At 45.9% G+C, this 21,296-nt stretch overlaps 1 protein-coding gene across 2 annotated transcripts in view; it reads right to left on the bottom strand.

The window, feature by feature from the left end:
- The window catches only part of SEMA4G (semaphorin 4G), a 516,826-nt gene that overhangs the window by 211,990 nt on the left and 283,540 nt on the right, over nucleotides 1-21,296 (bottom strand). For both annotated transcript variants that reach the window (XM_069239519.1, XM_069239518.1), the window contains one exon: nucleotides 11,761-11,859. In XM_069239519.1, coding sequence (XP_069095620.1) covers nucleotides 11,761-11,859 — 99 coding nt within the window. The remainder of the gene's footprint in view (nucleotides 1-11,760; nucleotides 11,860-21,296) is intronic.

The following is a 21,296-nucleotide window of genomic DNA, read 5'->3' as shown; positions in this document are numbered from 1 at the left end:
CTGTGTGTTGTCAAATGTTTAAAGGTATATGAAGAACGCTCTGCAAGCTACAGAGTGGATCCTTTGGGTTCTCTTCTTATTTCCACCCAGAAAACCTTCAAACCTGTTTCAGCGGCTAATTTAGCACGCTGGGTTCTTTGGGTGATGTCCGAAGCAGGTATTGATATGTCTCTATGTGGGGCCCATTCTACCAGGGGGGCCATGGCATCAAAAGCTTTTATTTTGGGTTCTAGATCAGAAGATGTTCTTAGAGCTGCTGATTGGTCTAGTGATTCTATGTTTAAAATGTTTTATTATAAAGCTACAGTACATGTGTCTAATTTGCTGGTGGATCAGCTTTGAACCAGCATAATCGGAGCCTCCAGTCCTGACATAGAATACATTTTCTAGTGTAGCGTTAAGAATTTTAGATTCTATTAAAGACACGGAGGCGAGGATTATCCCACCCAGTATAATTTTTTAATGGAATGATATTCTTCAATGATTGTGTCATAGTCTTTTGTTTCTCGCTCTGGGAATTTTTATTGTATTATTCTCGAGTCTTAAAATGGATTTTTCTTTCAGACACTGATGGCAAACAAGGTTGAACCTGTGAGGAGCCGTTGTTTGGTCGTTCTTGGCGATCTGGATTTTGGTGGATTATTCTTCATCCCAGAGACTTTGGTTGGACTTGAGCACTTTTTGGTTTTCTGATTTTTTCAAAGAAAGAGGACGTCAGTTGGTGCCTCCGCTGTTTATAGACTATGTTGGTCTGCTATTGGTGGTCATGGGAGGTGGGGTTCAAAGCCTCTTTAATGTTTACTGTTTTCATTGGCTGCTGTTTTGAAATAGTAAAGAACTGAGAAGCCTAATCCTCGCCTCCGTGTCCTTAATAGAATCTAGAATTCTTAACGCTACACTAGAAAATGTTGTATTCTTATGAACGTGATTTTTTTTGTGGTGCCCTCTAGGGGTGTTCTGAGCATTACAGTCAAGATACTACAATATTCGCTGCACTCGGAAACTTGCCCGATAATGCTTTGCGGAACATTCCTTTAAAAAAACATTTTTGCCTATAACTCACCGTGTGGTGGTCCTAGGACAATGGGACCATAACCAAAATGGTCAGAACGAAGTGCTCTCTCTGAATAGGTCATCTCTGGGTCCCCACACTACGTTAGGGGGATAATAATGATATAAATGGATATAATAAATAATAGTGATCATTTTTGCTGCAGATAGAGGAAGAAGGGTAATGGAAGTGCTTTATTTATATGCAGTGCCACTGGAATTATGTGGATAGAGGGCCACATTATGCAGCAGGGTTGACCAATCTGGATGACTCACAGGCTGAACTACCAAGGTGTTTCACTGTTGCTCAGTCTGATGGCGTGCGGGGGGTTAATGTTATGGGCTAGCCATTTTTCGTCACTCCATATTGCGTATAATGGTTCCTAATAGTTAACTGTTGCTAAACAGGACAACTTCACATGAAGTTTCTCAACGTTCTTTAAATGTACACCCCCCAACATCAGGCAGGGGTATTTTTGTTATTTATTTTCCTTACCCACTGATTGGAGGTTTTATTTTATATAGTGAGATACACTGATGCTGTATGGGTTTGTTTACGAAACCATATTATATCAGATTTGTTTTTCTAATTATATGGCAAAAACATTCCCCTTAGAGCAGCTGGGAACCTCATCTGAACTGTTGCCCCCAAAGATCTAAGCTCCTGCATATATTTCCTCAGCTCCCACTGTCTATCGAGCGTAGCCCTGGACAAGTCAGAACTTATACAGAAGGACCAGTCTCCCTTCGAAAAGCTGCTGACTTCGAGAGCTTCTGAGAGAATCCTCTCTTTGATAGAGTATGTTCCAAAGTTTATTAATATTTTCCTGGGGGATTTTCTAGCGACGTTTTTCTTGAAAGGGTCTCGATAAACTCTTTGGATAGTCTCCTCCAGATTAAGATGCCCCAGTTTAGGAATGGAATCGCTGATTAAAGTTACTACAAATCCCTTAATGTCATCCCCTTCACCCCCTCTGGGACATTCAACAATCTAATGTTGTTTCTCCTCATATTATTTTCCAAAGTTTCTAACTTATCCTGTATAGCTTTCTCTCCAACTTTGAGCTGGCATATGTCATGACTATTTGAGAGTACCCTTCTGTCTTGCTCCTCAACAGCTGCTTCCAGCCTACTCATCCTTTCCGTTAACATATTTATCTTGCTCTCCATAGCTTCACAGAATTCTCGGATCTTTCCTTGATTGCGCTCTGAAACCTCAAACTTCTCTCTAATCTCATTTGTTAACGAGAGCAGGACGTTCTGAACGTCTGAACTATGCGACTGCGGAGATTCCATCTGGGGTGCAGGTTCTGGGGTTCCAGGGGGAGACGATGACAGTGAGGTCTCCATAAGCCCACTGAGAGATTCAATTGCCATTCGAGGCGAGTAGGCTCCTCATTGCTTTTTTCCAGCTCCCACCCCTCTAAACCTGAACCCTCCAGAAAAGAGGGAGAAGTGGTAACTTCTTTTAAAGTCTCCGCACCCCTACCCCCCTTAGGAAGAGACTTAAAGAACGACAATAATGGCGTGACTAGCGAGTCTTTTCAGGGAGCAACCCCCTTCTTTTGAGTCAAAATAGGAGTGCTTTTATTTGCTTGCTTCTTTTTCAAATTGATGTTAACCTGCTGATTTTTCAAGTAGTCACTATCCTTTGGGGTGCTTTTGACTGACCCACACCTCACTCCCCTTCTCCCCCTCTTGGTTCTCTGGAAGTGGCCCTCCTCCCCTGAATTCCTGATTTACAAGCTTCTGCCTTCTGAATCAGAAAGAAGGTTAGTAAATCTCACATTACCTTTATGTGGGCTTTGTATTCACAGGGTTGGAGCTGGAATGGGCTCCTTAGAGTGTGTACGAACCCGGCAGCAAGCCAGGGCCATGAACATCATATTTTCCAAGCTTGCGGTAAACCCCAGTTCCTTTTCACCACCTCTTCTGGAAAGAGGACGCCTCTTGTGCCTCCTGGCCCCCGGAGATCACAGCGGGATAAGAAGTATCTCCCTCAACGTATACTCCAAGCAGCTTCCGCCCACACACTGGTTCTAAAGAAGCCCACTCTTCATTGCCTTGCAGCTAGGTCTCCACCCAGCTCTGTTTCCTCCAACGTCCACATAGACACACAGAACTGCTTCAGGTAAGGAATCCTCACACTGTATTTTGTAATTCTGGTTAAGGTAAAGAATTCGGCATTGTCCGCAAACTTCTACGGGGCTGCCCAGAATCCGAGGAGCTCCTGTCTGCACTTCTTCAGCCAGCCGCCATGTTTCCCTGTAGCAGACTCTAATAATTATGTGGAATAACAAGATGCATAACATCAGGGATCCAAATGATGCCCGCACTTTTGTAGAACAGATTAGGGCATCACATTAAGTTACGTGTTTGGGCTGTCCAGAGGGCATCTCAACGGGGGCAACTTTTTGTTTCTCCCAATAAAAGAATGGAGGGTACCCCAGGGAGGGGGGAGAGGTTGGGGGATTCAAAAGACTTATTGTTTGTTTTCTTTTTTCATCACAGGGTGTGGGATCATAAGAAAATAATAAACCTTTCCTCGTGGTGCTTATCATTGGCGAGCATACTATATTTAGGTCAGGTAGGGGCTCACAGGGCTCTTTTTTCTTTAAATAATGCCTAGAGACAGGTACACCCAGTTGAAGGTTCTATCCTGGAATGTAAACGGTCTCAGGGTTAAGAGGGGAATGAGGAAGATTTGGGATTTTTTTTAAACAATAGATGAAGAGGTGATCATTCTTCAGGAGACCCATCTATTGCAGGAGTGGGAAGACATTCTTAAATATACGACATGGGTTGGTTATTGTGCAAGTACAAATCAATCCTGTTCAGTTAAAGGTGTGGCGATTCTCTTTAACAAATCTATAAAGGCAATAGGGTGCAACGTGATAGTGGGTTCCAAAGGGAGATGGTTGATTTTGGAAGCCAGATTACATGGGTCCTGGTTTGCAATAGGGGGGTACTGTGTCCCCAATGTAGATGACCCAGCACCCTTCCAGGCCTTATACAACCATTTATTAATATTGAAATAAATACCCAGTCGTACTGGGGGTGATTCAATGTAATGTTGGATCCTGTTTTAATAAGTCCACCCCTAGAGGAACAAAGTTTTGGGTCAAGAAGGCAATGGAACATCTTGTCTTAGTTGACATCTTGAGATGGAAGGGTGGAGTAGGTTCTAGATTTACTTGTTATAATAAGAAATATGGCCATCGCTCCAGGATGGACTTTTTCTTAGTGCACAGAAGCTTATGCAAGGAGGATTATTGATGTGGGCATGCCCTGGAACATCTTTTTGATCACTCTGCGGTGAAGTTATATTTTGACTTTGATATACAGGTGGACGGTAAACCAGGCTTTGTTTTTGGTGTGTTGATTGTTGAGGGCCTAAAGAGTTTTTCACCATAAACTGTGGATCTACTACCTGACTGGTGGTTTGGGATGCTTATAAGGCATATATAAGGGGGAGGCTAATCAATCTGGCTGCACAGAGAATAAAAGGAACAGATAAGAAACCAGGAGTATGCCATGTCTGCCCTACACGAATTACAATATAAAGCGCAGCTCTCTCTGGATAACAGACAATCAATCAGTTTAGATGCCCAATTAAAGAAGACCAGAGTAGACCGAGAGGCTTTTTTAGAAATTAAAAATAGGAGAAGATGGGAAAGTCACTGCCATGCGCACTACGAATATGGGGAAAGATGTAGTCGGCTTCTAGCATGGAAGACCAAAACAGACCAGACAAGGAACCATATTGCATCTATTAGAAATGAGGCAACAGGGTGTCACTGAACATGGGAATCAGAGATAGAGGATGCTTTCACGTCTTCCGAAAGCTTTACACAGAGGACTCCGAGGAATTGAAGGATCAGATGAGGGGCTTTATGAGTGGTGTTAGCCTCCCTGAGTTAGATGGAACATCACAACAGGAGCTGGAGGTAAAGATAGAGGTGGAAGAGGTGTATGAAACAACAAAGAGCCTGAAGAAGGAAAAAGCACCCGGGCTTGACAACCTACCAAATTAACTATATAGACTATTCAAAGATGAGTTGGCTCCAATCATGTTGGAGCTATTTAATCAAGTTTTCTTTGAGAGTATCGAAATGCCAAAATCGTGGGACGAAGCAAGAATCAGCCTGATTTTAAAACCCAGGAAAGACCTGTAGCAGTGTGAGTCACATAGACCTATATCACTATTTTATTCAGATTATAAACTTTACAAACAAATTATATCCAAGAAGCTTCAGAGGGAAGTTGGTACTTTGGTGCATGAAGATCAGAAGGGCTATATTAAGGGGAGACAACTTCATGAACTTACACATGATTTATTGGATGCAATAGATCGGGCACTCCAGGAGGATGCTCCCTTAGCAGTTCTGACCTTCGACGCTGCTAAAGCCTTCAATCGGGTCAGTGGCCCTTTCTACAGATGACTATGGAAGCATATAAGTTTGGGGAGGTATTTTCCAGGGCAAGAAGAGCTTTGTACAAAAATCCAACGGCCAGAATATTGATTAATGGTATTCTGTCACAAGAGTTTAGGAGCGGGCGAGGGACTCGTCAGGGCCGTCCGCTTTCCCCTCTTCTTTTCAATTTGTATATCAAACCCCTGGCTATAATGATTAGAAAGAATAGTAACATTCTTCCCTTTTAAAGTAGAGGATGGGAAAAGAAAGTGGCGTTATACGCCAATGATTTAGTGATATTTACCAGAGACGTAGGTGGTTCCCTTCTTAGTATACTACTTTCCTTAGAGGAATTTGGTAGGCTGACAGGTTTCTCTGTAAATCAGGAGAAAACTGAAATTATGTGTGGGAATGTTGACTACAAAAGATCATTAGTTAAACAAAAGATCAAATATTTGGAGATACAGATAACAACTAACCTGGAGGAGGTAGCAATGGTCAACTTTTTAAAAAAGTATGGGCGGAAAAAAGGAATCTTCTAAAGATATGGGCTAGCCTCCTATTATCTCTAATAGGCAGGTCAAATATTTTAAAGATGATTATTCTCCCAAAGTTTACTTGTCTGTTTAATACAATACCTCTAGAGTTTAAGTTGGGATGGTTTAAAAAATTACAGGGGGACCTGAGCTCGTTTAGATGGGTATCTAAGGGAGTTCGTATTGCGTGGGAAAAGCTAAGCAAGAAGAAAGAGCATTGAGGGTTCCTAGCACCAGATTTTTATAAACATTATCTCGCCTTGCAGCTAAGAAATGTGAGGGCTCTGGCTCTACTAAATGATAGATCTAACTATACCACTCTTTTGGGGGCAATGACTCAATGTTTTTCGGAGGCAGGAGACCATTTCTTATATAAATTTGGCCACCCGAAGTATTTAAAAAAGATTCAATTAAAGACCCTAACAGCAGCCTGCAGGATATGGTTTCAAATCCGGGGTTCCTTAGGGGTACCATATTATAGTATCATGGCCCCCATTTGGGATTCACCAGGCACCACTGAATGTCTTCAAGATAAACTATCAGTTCCCCTACGGATAAATGGAGTGGTAAAGTGGGGGCAAATTATATAGGATTACACCCTGAAACCCTGGTCTACATTCACAGAGCAAGTGGGGAGTGTGATCTCCAAATTCAAGTACTATCAGTTGGCAAGCTGAGCCAACACCTTGCGGAAGGAAGGGACAGGGAAGAGTATCTAAGAGAAGAAAGTACTTCAGAGATCCGTCTACCATAAACAGGTTGGTTTATGGTACTGGATGTTAATAGAGGCAGGGGAAGAGACGCTATTCCTTCTGGAGGAGAAGTGGGGAAAGGACTTGCCATCACTGGATGTCACCAATCTCTGGCAAGTATCAATGTCTACACTCTGGTTTACAGTTAACTCTGCTTCTCTGAAGAAAAACAATTTGTTTACATTGCATAGGGTGTTTTGGTCACCGGAGAAGTTAACAGCTTGGGGGAGGGCGAACAAAAACAATTCCCTTGCTGTGACGAAGAGAGGGCGAATGATCTCCACATGTTCTGGCAGTGCCCGAAGTTTGAAGATTTCTGGAATACCGCTGATAAGATGGTAAAGGCGGTAATCAGTTAAGAAGTTGAGGTAAGTCTCCTGATGGTAATCCTGGGATGTTTGTTGGGGAAACGCAAAGCAAGAGGCTTACCAGACACCAAACCCCATCTATTGTTTGTTTTAATACTTTTAGCCAGACAGGAAATCTTTTTAAAATGGGCTCTCTCAACGGCTCCCACTGTACAGAAATGGCTGACGGTGATTCATAAATTGTGCTGCCTAGAACGTAGTGCCCCCCCCCAAGTAAAAGAGATGAATTTCGGTCAGTGTGGGAAAATAGTTCTCAAGAGATAGACCACTTTGCTTAGCGTATGGGGGCGCTGTTGAGTTTAACAAAAGGAGTCCAATGATTAAGAATTTTCCACCAAGGATTTACCTGGTCATGAGACTGTCGGGCGAGGCAATAGACCTGCGTCAATTGTGTGGGATTCGAGGGTATCGACAAGACACCGCCTTGGTCCCCGAGTGGCAGGTGGGCGGAGGGTGCATTGTGAGGGAGGGGGACCCACTGGGGCTGGGGTTTCTCTTCCTTGCGACGTATACCTACGGCCCCCTTAGCCAGGGTGAAAAACTATGAGGGCATTAAAAAAATCCCCTTATTCTTTGGGCAATGCTCTCAATTCCGGATCCGAAAGCTGATGCGAGAGATTTCAAGAAGGTCAGTTATTGAAAGGCACCTATTGCTCCTAGGCACATGCCTCACGTGTCTGCATTATACCTGATTGAGGTCTTGCTTGACACATAAATAAAAAACAGATGAACCCCTAACAATAACAGAACTGGTACAACAACAGTAGCACACTCATACGTAGCTGAGATCAGATAAATGGGAGTGAATTGATTCAGCAGTATTATCTTCTTACCAAATAAATAATGATATAAACAGTTTCTGCACCATTTTTTTGCCTAATAATTAAAGAAGGAAAATAAAGTCCACACAAGTTTACTTCTAACAACATACGAAACGAAGTAAATATAGTGTATGCTATGTTACTACCTGCTAAGTAAACAATGGAACAAACGCACTGCACTCTGTGCTTCACATGTGCAACGGGGATAAATGTGTTTCTGAGTCCCTTTTTCCACTCCCCAAGTAAGAACACAAGGCAGAGTGCTGAAATATGACAATGAGTGCTACTATCTGGTTTGTATTCAGGAAGTAGTGTTTAAGGTTTGATGTGGCCCTTTTGCCCACTTGAGCATTCGCCTGTTTTATAAGGGAGGTAAACCCATATTGCTATGACGGTGGGTGTGGTGGCTGCAGTATGTCAGTACAGGAGTGATGTAAGTGCACGTGTGAACTGGTACTAACACTTCACACTTACAGCTCCTCCCGAAGCTGACTGCTTACATGGAAGCCGTAAGTACAGTAAAGAGGTGTACTACCATCGCTATACGCACCGTGCTGCGCAGGTGATGCTGCCTGTGGACTGCCTCGTTTTATAAGGTACAATGATCACTATTTAGCATCTACAGATACAGCCTACTTTGAGAAAACACCTTTGCTATGCACTTACACATACTCTATCGATTTCTTGCCTAATTTAGCTGCAGCACGGTTACCAAGTACCAGCAGAAGAAGTTACATCCATGAAGTGAGATATATTGCCTCTGGAGAGCCGATGTAAACATGTACATGGGCACCTTAAAATGGCTGCTAACAGGCCGTAGAAATAGCTCACCTTGAAAGTGCAGGGACGGCATAAATACTACACACCAGTTGTGTCTGCAAAGAGTGGGAACTGGAACAACTTAATGACTTGCTAGTTTGACAAAATGATGAAACAGGAAAAATGTTAGCCTTCCAAAAGCTAAAATGGTAAATTCCCAATTGACTCCCACTGTTCTTTCTGCCTGTCATTTTCATCTCTTGCGCTCGCATAGCAGTTGTTTATCAACAGTTTCCAGCATGGAACTAATGCACAAAAGGCAGCACGTACATAAATGACACTCAAAGGTTAAAAGGCCTACTGGAAGCTCTTGGCCTACCAGTCCTGATTCACAAAGCTTGTTTTCCAGGAGCGTAACATACTCCTAAATTTCAGGAGAAAATCAAATGTAAGTTATGATTAAGTCACAACTCAGTTGCGAGCAAGTCACACTTAGTCCTGAAAATTTTTTCATCAAGTCCACGGTGCATGAACATGTCACCTGATTGCAGATTTTCAACAGCTACTTACAGTATATCAGACTGTTGTCTGTTTTTTACCCACCTCTTCAAAAGTGCTAATGCTCGACAGGCACTGGCATGTTCTGAGGTCAGGCGTTTTCTTTATTGTTTCGTTATGCTGTTGTTCTGATGTAGTGGTCATTAAAGCTGTGTGGGAGGATCAGGAACGAGGATCTCATCCGTATAATCTTAGTCCTGAATCAATCAGATTTCAAAAATTGCGGCCATTCCTTTATCAGGTGCACACAACAAGGACAGTTTCCGACAGATCCTTAGACATGTGCATGAATTAGTAAATTGTGGATGGATTCATTTTAATCCAAGCACTCTTTACTACAGCAGCCGAGCGTAGTCTGTTTGTAAGCCAATGCAAAGCGCATTTGAAGGCATACAAGATATTTTGGAAGACTGGCTGCAGTGACTCTAAAACTATTAAGGCATTAACAAACGTGCTTGAGCGATGTAAGAGGTCAGTGTTTGGAGACTGCGACTTCTTTAGTCAAGAAACAGGCCACGGTAACACATTTTCTCACAAATCTACCAAAGCTTCGATCTTGCTGAAATGTCTATTGTTCAGCCACTTCCAATGTCAGGCATCTTAAAAAGCAGATAAATGCCTTTCTAGCAGTCATGAAAAAGCCCAGCGAAAGCCACCCTTCCCAGACTCTGAACACACCTGAAACATGCTAACATTATCCCCAGGGAAAAGATACCTAGAGGAATCTTCTGAACAAAATATGGGCATTCTGTCCCACAAAGTATTGCAAATACATCAGAAACGGAGGAAGAACTGACAAAAGTGAACCGAGGCTCACATGGCACCAAACAAGAACAGATTACAAAAGACAAAGGCAACGTTATTTTTGACGACATTCAGAAACAAAACTGCTAAAAATGAGGGCCATTCTTTCCATGGAGATCGTTGCTTCCTTGAACGCGTTTTGAGTGTTCCAACTTTCCATAGAAATCACAAACTCTCCATGAATGCGTTTGTTGTATTTTCTCTTCAAGCAGCTCATTCATCATGGTGTTAGGAAAAAAAAACATTATTAATGATTCTTTGTACAGCTTGAAGCCTGAGGAGGCGTGTGGCCTACAGAGGCACACGTGACCCGACCTTCCAGCACGATCAGTTCAGACCTTTGGCTCCAGCTGGGAAGACTGTCATCAATGCTGTTGTCAGCTGGGAACCCCTGGCGATAGCTCGGGGACTCTGAAGCTCATGAATTGTTGGGTACGGTCAAGGCACCTCTGCATTAGTAAAATGAAAATGTGGCACACACATCGGGACTTCTCGATCTAAATTCTTAATACTGTGAAGGACATTCACCCATATTGCTGGTTCTGGTATGTTTTTGTCTGAAAGTATTCATCACTACTGCGGTAGCGGTAATCAAGGTCCGGAGCAAAGGAGTTCAGTACACTAGCCAGATAACGATGTGAGGTCAAGAAATGACCCATGGCTGCAGGGACCGAACGGTCCTTCTCACCTTGAAAAGGTGGGATTTAGCGCTACACTGCATGAATGAGATACGAAATGTAGTGTAGTGTAGTGAAGTGTACGAAATGGATCTAACTAGTTCACCGACACATAGAAGGATTCACTCCATTTTATTTTCTTCGTTTTTGGTATTCCTTGTTTTCGAGTCTGGCTGCGCATGTATTGATCGCTGTGCTTCTTCAGTGGTTAGAGGATGCTGTCGCGCTACCTCTCGCTGCCTTATTCGTGATGCATAACGTTTTGAAAATGATGCAGACTCGGAAGGGCAGCCACTGCAGGCCCTTTAAGAAGGCGTGATGTGTCATAGTCTTTCGGTCCTTTCATGAGTCATTCACCTTGAATTCTTTAGAAAACCATAGTTGTATTTAAATCTATCTATCTATCTATCTATCTATCTATCTATCTATCTATCTATCTATCTATCTATTTGCCGTTCTATCTCTCTTGTCAGTTCTTTCCGTCTTCCTGTATCAGCCTGTTAGTTTATCATTCACTTATAAAACGCATCCTTCCTAACTGCATCACTATCCTTGGAATGCCAACTTGGAGCACATCTGTGAAAGCTGCGTATTTAACACATTCTATTTATTCAGTGCACAATGTGCAGCTGTTTCACAAACAATTCAATTAATTACAATGATTTAACCAAGACCTTAGCATTATGTTCGTCTATGGTTCATATTATGCTTCTCCATCCATAATAACCTCACAAATCATTCTGTGCCTGCTAGTCACTGACTCTGATGTTCTATCACTTTTATAAAATGACACCTTTTTGCGTAAGGACATATACAATACCTGTGAGGCTATGACCTCAAACCTCTGGAGCAGGTTGATATTTAAATATATATGCTGTCATATTAGTATTTTGCACGTCACTCCTAACGACCATCAGACCCCGCCTGTATAAATCAATCAACCATGCTTTTTCAACATTTGACAAACAGATCACAGCATTTCATCCTATAGATCAAACACCTCCTGCGTAGCATACTTACAATATAAGTGCACTGCGGCAAAAAACCATATGTCCCGCACACATAAAGATGACTTTCGTTGAACCGCTGCAAAAGCCTTATATGGTTGAAACACTCCGTCTGTTGGAAAAAGGCAAATCATTAGCATGAAAGTCAGGCAAAGTAAAAAGACATCCAGTAATGACCACACATCATTGTTGTTATGGCTACTTGCAGTAACTGCTGCCGTTTTGATTAATGTAGTAGAACTAGCAACTTGCAGCCTAATCAATAGCTTTGACTAAATCCAGTAGCTAATTAGGTGATTGATTTCTTCGACAATTACTCACACACTGAGCAAACCACATATTTACAATAGACTGCGCTGTTATGGTTCCTCAACCTCCCCCGAAGGTAGTTAGTGTCCCTCTGATCAAGACTAAGTGCACATTCAAAGCACATTACCCATGGACATTTAAATCACAGTGTTAGTTCAATCACACACAATTGCTTCCTTCTTCTTGTGCTAGGATTTTCTCAAGAACTGATTGTTAGGCCTCCTTGGAGGCACTATCCAGAAACTGCGATGTGCCCAAAACATGGTTGTTCCACTGGCGTACAATATGTTGAAATGCGATTAGGTATCTTAAGCAATTAGGGCTTCCCTGACTTCCTGTAACCCAGTGGGTTCTGTTGGACGCCCTCTGCTTTTTACACAGGGCCTTTTAGGGGCATGGTTCTGGCTCATCCAGGCCTAACTCCAGAGATGCGACCCATCAAAATCTGTCTTATATTCTTGCTCGCAGCATCAATCATCTCTCCCATGTAGGAAGTGGAGTGACTGTTAGAGAATTTTTTTCTCAGTGTTGGGCTTTCTGTGGTGGAATATGCAGTCTATTGAGATCCTGTGTATTAACAATTCTGATTTTTTTTGGAGCCCTCATGACACATCTTTTCTGCTAGGAGGTTTATCTCTCTGTCTTGTCAATTTAGGTTCAAAGCAGTTCAAACACCAATGTCGCCCTCTGTAAATGATCTTTTGCTCATTCTTCCTCATCACACCCTTTTCCCAAATAGGGCAAGTCCATGTCAAGGACACAGACAACTCCGCTAGCCCTTGAAACGTAACACATATTGTAAGCCAACACACATTAACTTGAGTGCATTAATGTCTGACCTCCAATTCTACATCCCTGCTTGTCTGCTTCCCTGAAATTCAGGCCCTCATTGAAGATGGGTCTGTTTCTGAATCCAGGTGACTTCTCTTCCTATTATCTTTTCTTAGAAGATATATATAAATATTGATCTATAAAGGACCACCACCTGAGACTACAGTGGCTTCTTTACACACTATTCCCTTTTTAAGTCTCGCCTGAGACAGTGAATGCATGGTCGTTTGCGAGATCCTTTTGTTAACTAAAAGCCTAAAAGCCCATTGCTTACCATAGATTGGATTCGCCGTCACTCTCGTTTCTTCTCTTTCCATTGGTCAGTGGCAGCTGGTTTCATGTTGCCGGTCTCGCTACAGACTACTTTGGAGGATTTGGGTTTCACCATCTTTATATTCGACCAGGCGCGGCCCCTCTACTGTGGCAGAGGAGCATCGCCCTCCTGCTAGCAGCAGGAGCTGCAAAATGAAAAATAAAAAAGATAATAAACAGTGTTTATTATCTTTTTTATTTTTCGGGGGGGCGGGACCGTGGGCGATGACAGGAACAGAGGGGGAGTGCATTGCACTCCCCTCAGTGCGCATGTATGTTTGGCCGGCCGTCTTGGGCTGTCCAAACATACGTGCACTGGGCTCTGTCCAACCCAGCACTGTGTTGTCGGATTGGTGAGAACAGGCAGAGGCTCCCACTCTGCCTCGGAGCGCCAACCCAGGGCACTCCGGCTAATCCTAAAGCTGCTCTCATGCAAGAGCAGCCCTAGGATTGGTCACAGGGCAGGCTGGGAGCCTGTGCCTGCAGCAAGTGGAGCGGGAAACAGAAAAGCGTCAACGCAGCAGCAGCGGAGATACGTTTCTTTTTAAAAAATTTATGTTGTTGTGCCTCCACCCTGCCCTGTATTCAACGCAAACACCAAAGCACCACAGGGAATGAGCTGAAGGTGTGAGAACACAGTATGACTTGCCACTGATCCCTCTTCGCTGTGCTGCGTCTGCCTGGCCCACTTCTCAGAGTGTTCCCTGCAGATTTCTTGTTTATTATAAATCTAACGCTTCATTGATGACATAAAAAACGAAATTTATTGCCCAGTGTACAGAATTTTTGAGAAGGATAATACTACAATAAGTGTTCACAGAGAGTGTGTGCCTTTTATTATTAAGCAATAACGTGCACGTTTATGACAAAAGATGAACAATATATTTTTACTTTGTTTATAACGACGACCATTCCCCAAACCTTCAGTCGAGACAATAACAGAAATGTGTGTAGATATTACATTGGTTTTTATGAGAAGCCTTGGCTGTATGTGAGACCCCTCCTTCGAACCCCCTCTCCCCTAAATCGTCAGTGCATCCCAGTGGAGGCACTGTGCTGGACAGCCCTGTATTCTACATCTGCACCTCACTTTAAAGGATATAACTATATACAACAACGTGTAGAAACAAAATGTCTTTGTACGATAAACCAGTATGAAACTGAAAAGTTGGCATGATTTGTGTGACTGTGTGTTTTACCTAACGGCAGAGTTGTCATGTTCCTGCACACACTGAAGTAGGAATCATTGTTTTTAAAACAGTTTAACCACAACAGAAGGGCTTCAGAATGGGGGGTCCCGCCGAGAGAGAGACTCGTTCTAGTCTCTCCGCGGGCCTGTTCGGGAAGACAGGAAGTGGCGCGGATGCGCCGGATTGGTCCCCAGGTAAGTGGGGGTGGGATTAGCAGAGGGGTTTATAAGCGGGTAGAGGGGTGGGGTCGGCCTCTTTTCCGGGCCGACCTAGCGGGAAGGGTGATTTGAGGAAGGAGTTTTTTGCCGGTGTAGAGGCAAGTGCGGGCTTTTCGGTGGATTAGAGCCAGGGTCAGGGGAGTTTCTGATTGTGCTTAGCTGCAGGTCTCGGGCGGGAGGCAGACTGACTTGCGCGCGGGAGGATGGGTGGCCGCAGCAGTACACGCGAGGCCCGGAGGCCTCAACGCGCGCCTGGGGAGCGGCCCCAGCGGCTTTATGAAGACGCACGGAGGCCTTTTCAGCCCCCGGCACGTACGGGCCACAAGTTTAGCAGGCACGCGGAGGCTTTACAGCCCCTGGCGCCTAAGTATAACGCAAAGGCAAGCGCGAGGCCGAGCGGCCTACGCGCACATGAAGCGGCAAGGGCTGGGCACCCCCGGAAATAAAATATAACGAATGGCAGGCGGAATGCAATGTCATCATGAATTTTAAGCTGGAAAGGCAAAACATTTCAAGCGCCGGTAGCTCGATTCAACTTGGGCATTAGGATGCTAGGCCTCGGGGGGACCCACAGTGCACGGCGCCTGGACGGGCCCTGTATTACAGTGACCCCTTACACCACAATTTTCCTGCGTGCAGCCACTGCAAACAGCAGGGGGCCACAGCAAAGCGGGCCTACAAACAAGTTGCGCATCACATTGGGGCACACTGCGGAGAGGGGCACATGTATACAGGGCAGGTCAGGAGAGGGGAGCAGGCGCAGACAATCACAGGTTGGAGGGGGGGGGTATTATATTAAGACGGGCCACGCAGGGGAGCCGTTTGAGGACAGGGCGGCGCCATGTCAGCAGGCCATGACGCAGAGGCTGTCACGGCCACGCTCCGCGTTTTAGGCGAAGCCGGCCGGGCGGATTTGCTCAGGCCCGGGGTCCTGGAACAGGCCTGGGTTGGAATGACCAGGCCAACACGGGCTGTGTCAAGCGGGGTGGCAGCGGCGATTGCCGCATGCGAGTCACAGTATTCAGAAGGGGACAAGGATGAAGTTCCGGTCAGGCAGGAAGTCGGGTTTGGATACCGCAGACGGAAGCAGGTAGGAGTCAGGAGGCTCGTGCGGCCGAAGGACAGGTCGGCGCAGGAAGCCCTAGTGGTGCATACGGCCACATGGGGAGAGGCAACGCGATGTCAGCAATGTAGGTTGGCAAGAGAAGGGGGATGCCAACGGGGCGCAATACGGCCCAAACGCGTTGGTCCGAAGCACTAGAGGGGTCTGCGGCGGCCTTCTCTACTTCGTGGGAACGTGGGTACCACAACGATGGTGTGCGCCATACGGGTCAAGCGCCAACAGAAACACTGGCAACAAAATCACAGGGACATGTTGAAAATAAGTGTGAGTGGGTAGGCGAGGAAGATTTGATATTGGACTATGAGGAAGATGGGGATGATTGGGAAGATGGAGAGATACGAGATGAGGAGGTGAGCGGTGTTAAAAGGGGGAGGTGTGGGCGCAAGTGCGGTGCAACCCCTGCCTCTGCCTTTGTTTTTCAGGACAACGTCATGGTCGAAGGGCCAGCAGGAATGCGGCTATCAAGGACCCGTGGCAGAGCGATGAGGAGAACACTGCGTAACTTGGGGGAGACGGTCGGAGGTAAGGGGAGATGGTGGTCAGTTTGGAGTGACGGGGGGGAGGTTCCAAGGGCTGCATGCACCAGTAAATCCATAGGTGTAGGCGAGGGGTCAGTGTGGGAGACTCCAAGCATGGCCACAGTACAGAAGGGGGACGTGACCACGGACAAGGAGGCGGCAGCCATCACTGTCACAACGATAAGTAGTCAGGCGGCGGGGGAAGACGCGAACACGGAAGATAAGGAAGGGGGAGCCCAGAAGAATCGTCTTCCGTACATGGGTTTGGCTATGCCCCTGGGGTCCCATGTTGCAGAAAAGACTAAGACAAGAATATGGAAACACAAATACGTAGATGTGTTTAAGTTACTACACAGGGACATACAGGCCAAGGAAGGATCTAAAGAGGAGGAATGGGAATTAGCGCGCAGACCTAGGGTTCCTATCACTATGGACAATTGGACGTCCGCATTCCTGATTTTTGCCAGTATATATTGCGAAAAATATCCAGATAGGGCCATTGCGCTTTTCAAATATATGGACATCATTAGGAAGGCCCAGATGCATTTTGGGGGGTTTGTATGGCTGAGCTATGACGAGGAGTTTAGGGCACGGGTGAGTGTAAACCCTGAAAAGCCGTGGGGAGACGTAGACCCAGAGTTATGGATGCAATGGATGGCATCAGCGCAGGCATCGGCATCCACTCATACGGCGAGTGGACTGCCAGTAACATATAAGCCTTTTCAGACACGCCCCGCCTTGGGAGGGGTGCGCATTGCTACAAAAACACCAGTGTCCAACACGGGGGCTTGTTGGAACTTCAACAAAGGTTTCTGCTCAAGGGCACAGTGTAGGTTTAAACATGATTGCTCCAAGTGTGGGGGCTGTCATCCAGTCATTCAGTGTTTCTCCCTTACCAGTCCTGCAGAACAATGGAGGGCGGCAAGAGGTAGAGGCTCACAAGGAGCTCCTGCTCCGAAAGGGTCCTACACCAGTTAGATTAGAAACTTTGCTACCTTGGTTGCACAGGTATCCAGATGTGGATAAGGCTTGACAATTGGAATGGGGTTTTAGGGAAGGTTTTAGGGTAGGTTATCAAGGTTCCCGGCAGAGGAGGTGGGCAGACAATTTACGGTCTGCTAAGGAACAGCCCCAGGTAGTACGGGATAAACTGGAGAAGGAGGTAGCACTAGGGAGAATAGCGGGTCCGTTTTTTGATTGACCAACTGATCAATTGATGATATCCCCGTTGGGGGTGGTACTCAAAAAAGCGCTGGGCGAGTTTCATTTGATACATCATCTGTCATGGCCTGAAGGGGCGTCGGTAAACGATTTTATCGCGCAAGAGGACACCAAGGTAATTTACGCCTCTGTGGATGATGCAGTGAAGTTAGTTTTGAGGTGCGGGATAAAATCGGAAATGGCTAAATGTGACATACAATCAGCCTTTCGGTTGTTACCCATTCATCCAGAAGATTTTGACCTCTTAGGCATGCAGTTGGATGCTGCCTATGGGTTGCGCGATATCATGTGCGTTATTCGAAACTTTTAGCACCTTTTTACAATGGGTTTTTGTGAAGACGAGTGTCCACAGGGCGGTGATGCACTATCTAGATGATTTTCTATTTGTAGGAGCAGCCGCATCCGGAACATGTGGGCAGGCTTTGGCAGCCTTCCAGAGGTTGGCGATGCAGACGGGAGTGCCATTGGCCCCGGAAAAGACAGAGGGCCCGTCATCAATTTTGACATTTTTGGGCATCGAATTAGAGGCAGAAACAATGGTGGCTAGATTGCCAATGTCAAAAGTGACGGAAATATTGGAATGTCTAGCGCCTGTGAGGACACTGCACAAAATGGACTTACGGATGGCGCAAAGATTGCTAGGTTACCTCAATTTTGCGTGTAGGGTAGTGAGGGGAGGACGTACATTTTGTAGACGATTGGGCCTGTCCATGTCGGGCGCGGTTTTACCGCATCATAGGATAAGAGTTTCCGTGTCTCTGAGAGAGGATATCAAAGTATGGGAGATTTTCCTGAAAAAATGTAATGGGGTACCAATGTCTTTTGGTGACTCAGATACGGTCTGGCAGGTTCAAATATTTTCGGATGCGGCGGGGGTGTCTGGCTTCGGCATCTACTGGGATGGGAGGTGGTGCGCTGAAACATGGCCCTGCCAATGGTTACAGCAGGGGAGGAGCATTGCTTTCCTCGAGTTCTTTCCACTACTAGTGGCACTGATGGTCTGGGGATGTGAGCTAGCTAAGAGGACGGTTGTTTTTCGGGTAGACCACATGACAGTAGTGGAACTGGTTAACAGACAGAGGGCTAGGGACCTCAGAGTTTTGCGTTTATTACGACAGTTTATGTTACAATGTTTATCTCTTAATGTTATCTTTAAAGCTGCACACATACCGGGGGTTAACAATGAGATTGCAGACTCCCTATCTCGTTCACAGTGGCGGCGTTTTCGCGAGTTGGTGCCAGGAGCGGAACAGAACAAGACTACGGTGCCGGCAGACATTTGGGAGTGGGGGGCATGATGATCTCAGGGCTGGTGGAGATGTCTTTAGCGGTATCTACACGGCGAAGTTACAGGCTTGCATGGTTGGAGTTTCAATCTTTTGAGGTGTTTGGGGGTAATTTTTGGGCACAAGGATCGCAGGCTCTGGAGGCACGGGCTTTACGCTTTGTGCTGTTTCTGATCAAAGGGGGCCTATCCCCGGCCACAATAGGAGGGAAGTTGGCAGGTGTATCATTCTATGGGAAACTTTTCTTTGGTAAGGACCCGCCGCGTAATGATTTATTAGGAAGAATTTTGAAAGGTTGGGGCAGGGTCAGGGCCGAGGCGACAAGTAGGGCAAGAGAACCCATTACTTTTGAGATACTGCGAGAGCTGTTGCACGTTTTGCCGGTATGTTGTGTGGACGAGTATGAAGTAGGGCTTTTTAGGCTGTGCATGGTTTGGATGTTTTTCGGCGCTTTTAGAGTATCCAAATTGTTGGGTGTAGGGAACCAAGTTGGTGTGAAGGTGAAAGAGGTTTGCATGCACAAGGAAAGGTTGGGGATATGGCTTAGGCGGTCCAAGACGGACCAGTTAGGTAAAGGGAAATGGGTATGGTTGGAACCAGGTGGAGACGATCTAGCGTGCCCGGTGAAAGAGTGGATGGTTTTCAAACAAAAGTTGAGAGTGGCCAGGGAAACAGGGGTGTTCGTGCATGCTTCAGGCAAGAAACTTACTAGCCATCAGTTGCTGCAAGTTCTGAGGATGACACTCGGACGAACAGGAAGGAGAGCAGGGGATTTCGGAACGCATTCCTTCAGGATTAGGGCAGCTACAGCGGCAGCTCATCTGGTTTGGGACTGGGCCAAGATCAAAGCGATAGGTAGATGGAAATCTAGATGCTGTGGGCGTTATGTTAGGCCTTTAGGAAATATAGGTGGGGGGGGGGTTTAGTAGGCCACCACGGTTGTTACAGTGTTTTTTCTTTGCAGGATGTGTGGCCGGGCCGCAGAAGGATAAGATGGTGACATGGCTGGTCGGTCACTCATTCGTTCACTGGCCGGCGAAATTCGCAGAAAAGCAAATTTACGGCAGGTCACTGGGACTGCCCAGCAGACACCACGAACTTCGTTAGTGCAGAAAGAGTGGCATGAGGTGGGGGAGTTTACTTCCATTTATCATGGCGAACTTACCACAGTGGGGATGTCCGGACTTACTACTGATACATTTGGGGGACAATGATTTGGTGAAGCAATCAGCGCTCACATTGATTCAGTTCATGCAGAAGGATTTGGAGCTATTGAAGCAAAATCTATGCGCAACATGCCTGGTATGGACAGAATTTGTACCCAGACGGGTATGGAGAGGGGCAATGAATCATGGGGCCATTGAGCGGGCTCGGAAAAAGCTGAACAGAGCAATGAGGGTTTTCTGCTGGGCACAGGGGATCAAGGTATTGAGACATGGAGACATTAAGGAACAAGAGTGGTCATTGTTCAGAGAGGATGGCGTGCATTTATCGCAATTGGGAAATGCGTATTATTTGACGGAGTTGAGGTTGATGCTGGAGAATCTATGGGGAGAGAATCTGTGGATCAGGAGTTAATAGGAAAGACAGTACGTAAACTAGAGGTTTACGGGGTGGGGCAGCAAAACGCCACGTGGGTTTTGCTGGTTGGCAGGAAATGGGGGAGGTGGGAGAGTCAGATGCGGGCTTGTCCCCCTTCCAGGGGGAAAAACAAGGTGAAGGATCAGAATGGGGGGGGTGAGATGTTACAAACAAGGAGGGCATGAAAGGAATAGGGGAGTGCCTAGGGGAGGAGACTTGAAGAGAGCCATAGGAAGAGAGAGTGAAGGGCATAGGGAAGCTCTAAAGTTAAAGTTGGGCAAAGGGAGTTATACAGTTAAAAGTTATTGATGTTTATGTTTAAATCCTGTCCTAAATAAATGACCTTTTACACCAGCTATGAGTGTCATTGTATGTGTGTCCCGATGGGGGGGCCCGCGGAGAGAGAGACTCGTTCTAGTCTCTCCGCTGGCCTGTTCGGGAGGACAGGAAGTGGTGCGGACGCGCCGGATTGGTCCCCAAGTAAGTGGGGGTGGGATTAGCAGAGGGGTTTATAAGGGGGTAGAGGGGTGGGGTCAGCCTCTTTTCCGGGCCGACCTAGCGGGAAGGGTGATTTGACCACCCACCCGCCCAACAGATAGGAAAGGAGGTAGGAAGGACGATAGTTAGAGGGCGTTTCAGAAGATGGGTTGAGAAGGAAGTTTTTTGACGTCAGTTAGGGCAGGTGATGTTTTCAAGTTTTAGCAGGAAATGGGGGAGGGGGGAGAGCCAGATGCGGGCTTGTCCCCCTTCCAGGGGGAAAAACGAGGTGAAGGATCAGAATGGGGGGGGGGGGGGTGGGATGTTACAAACAAGGAGGGCATGAAAGGAATAGGGGAGTGCCTAGGGGAGGAGACGAAGAGAGAGTGAAGGGCATAGGAAAGCTCTAAAGTTAAAGTTGGGCAAAGGGAGTTATACAGTTAAAAGTTATTGATGTTTATGTTTAACTCCTGTCCTAAATAA

This window comes from Pleurodeles waltl, chromosome 6 (assembly GCF_031143425.1).
Source record: "Pleurodeles waltl isolate 20211129_DDA chromosome 6, aPleWal1.hap1.20221129, whole genome shotgun sequence".
Lineage (NCBI taxonomy): Eukaryota > Metazoa > Chordata > Amphibia > Caudata > Salamandridae > Pleurodeles > Pleurodeles waltl.
Note: the sequence above shows the minus strand (reverse complement) of the source record. Positions and strands in the feature narration are given on the sequence as shown.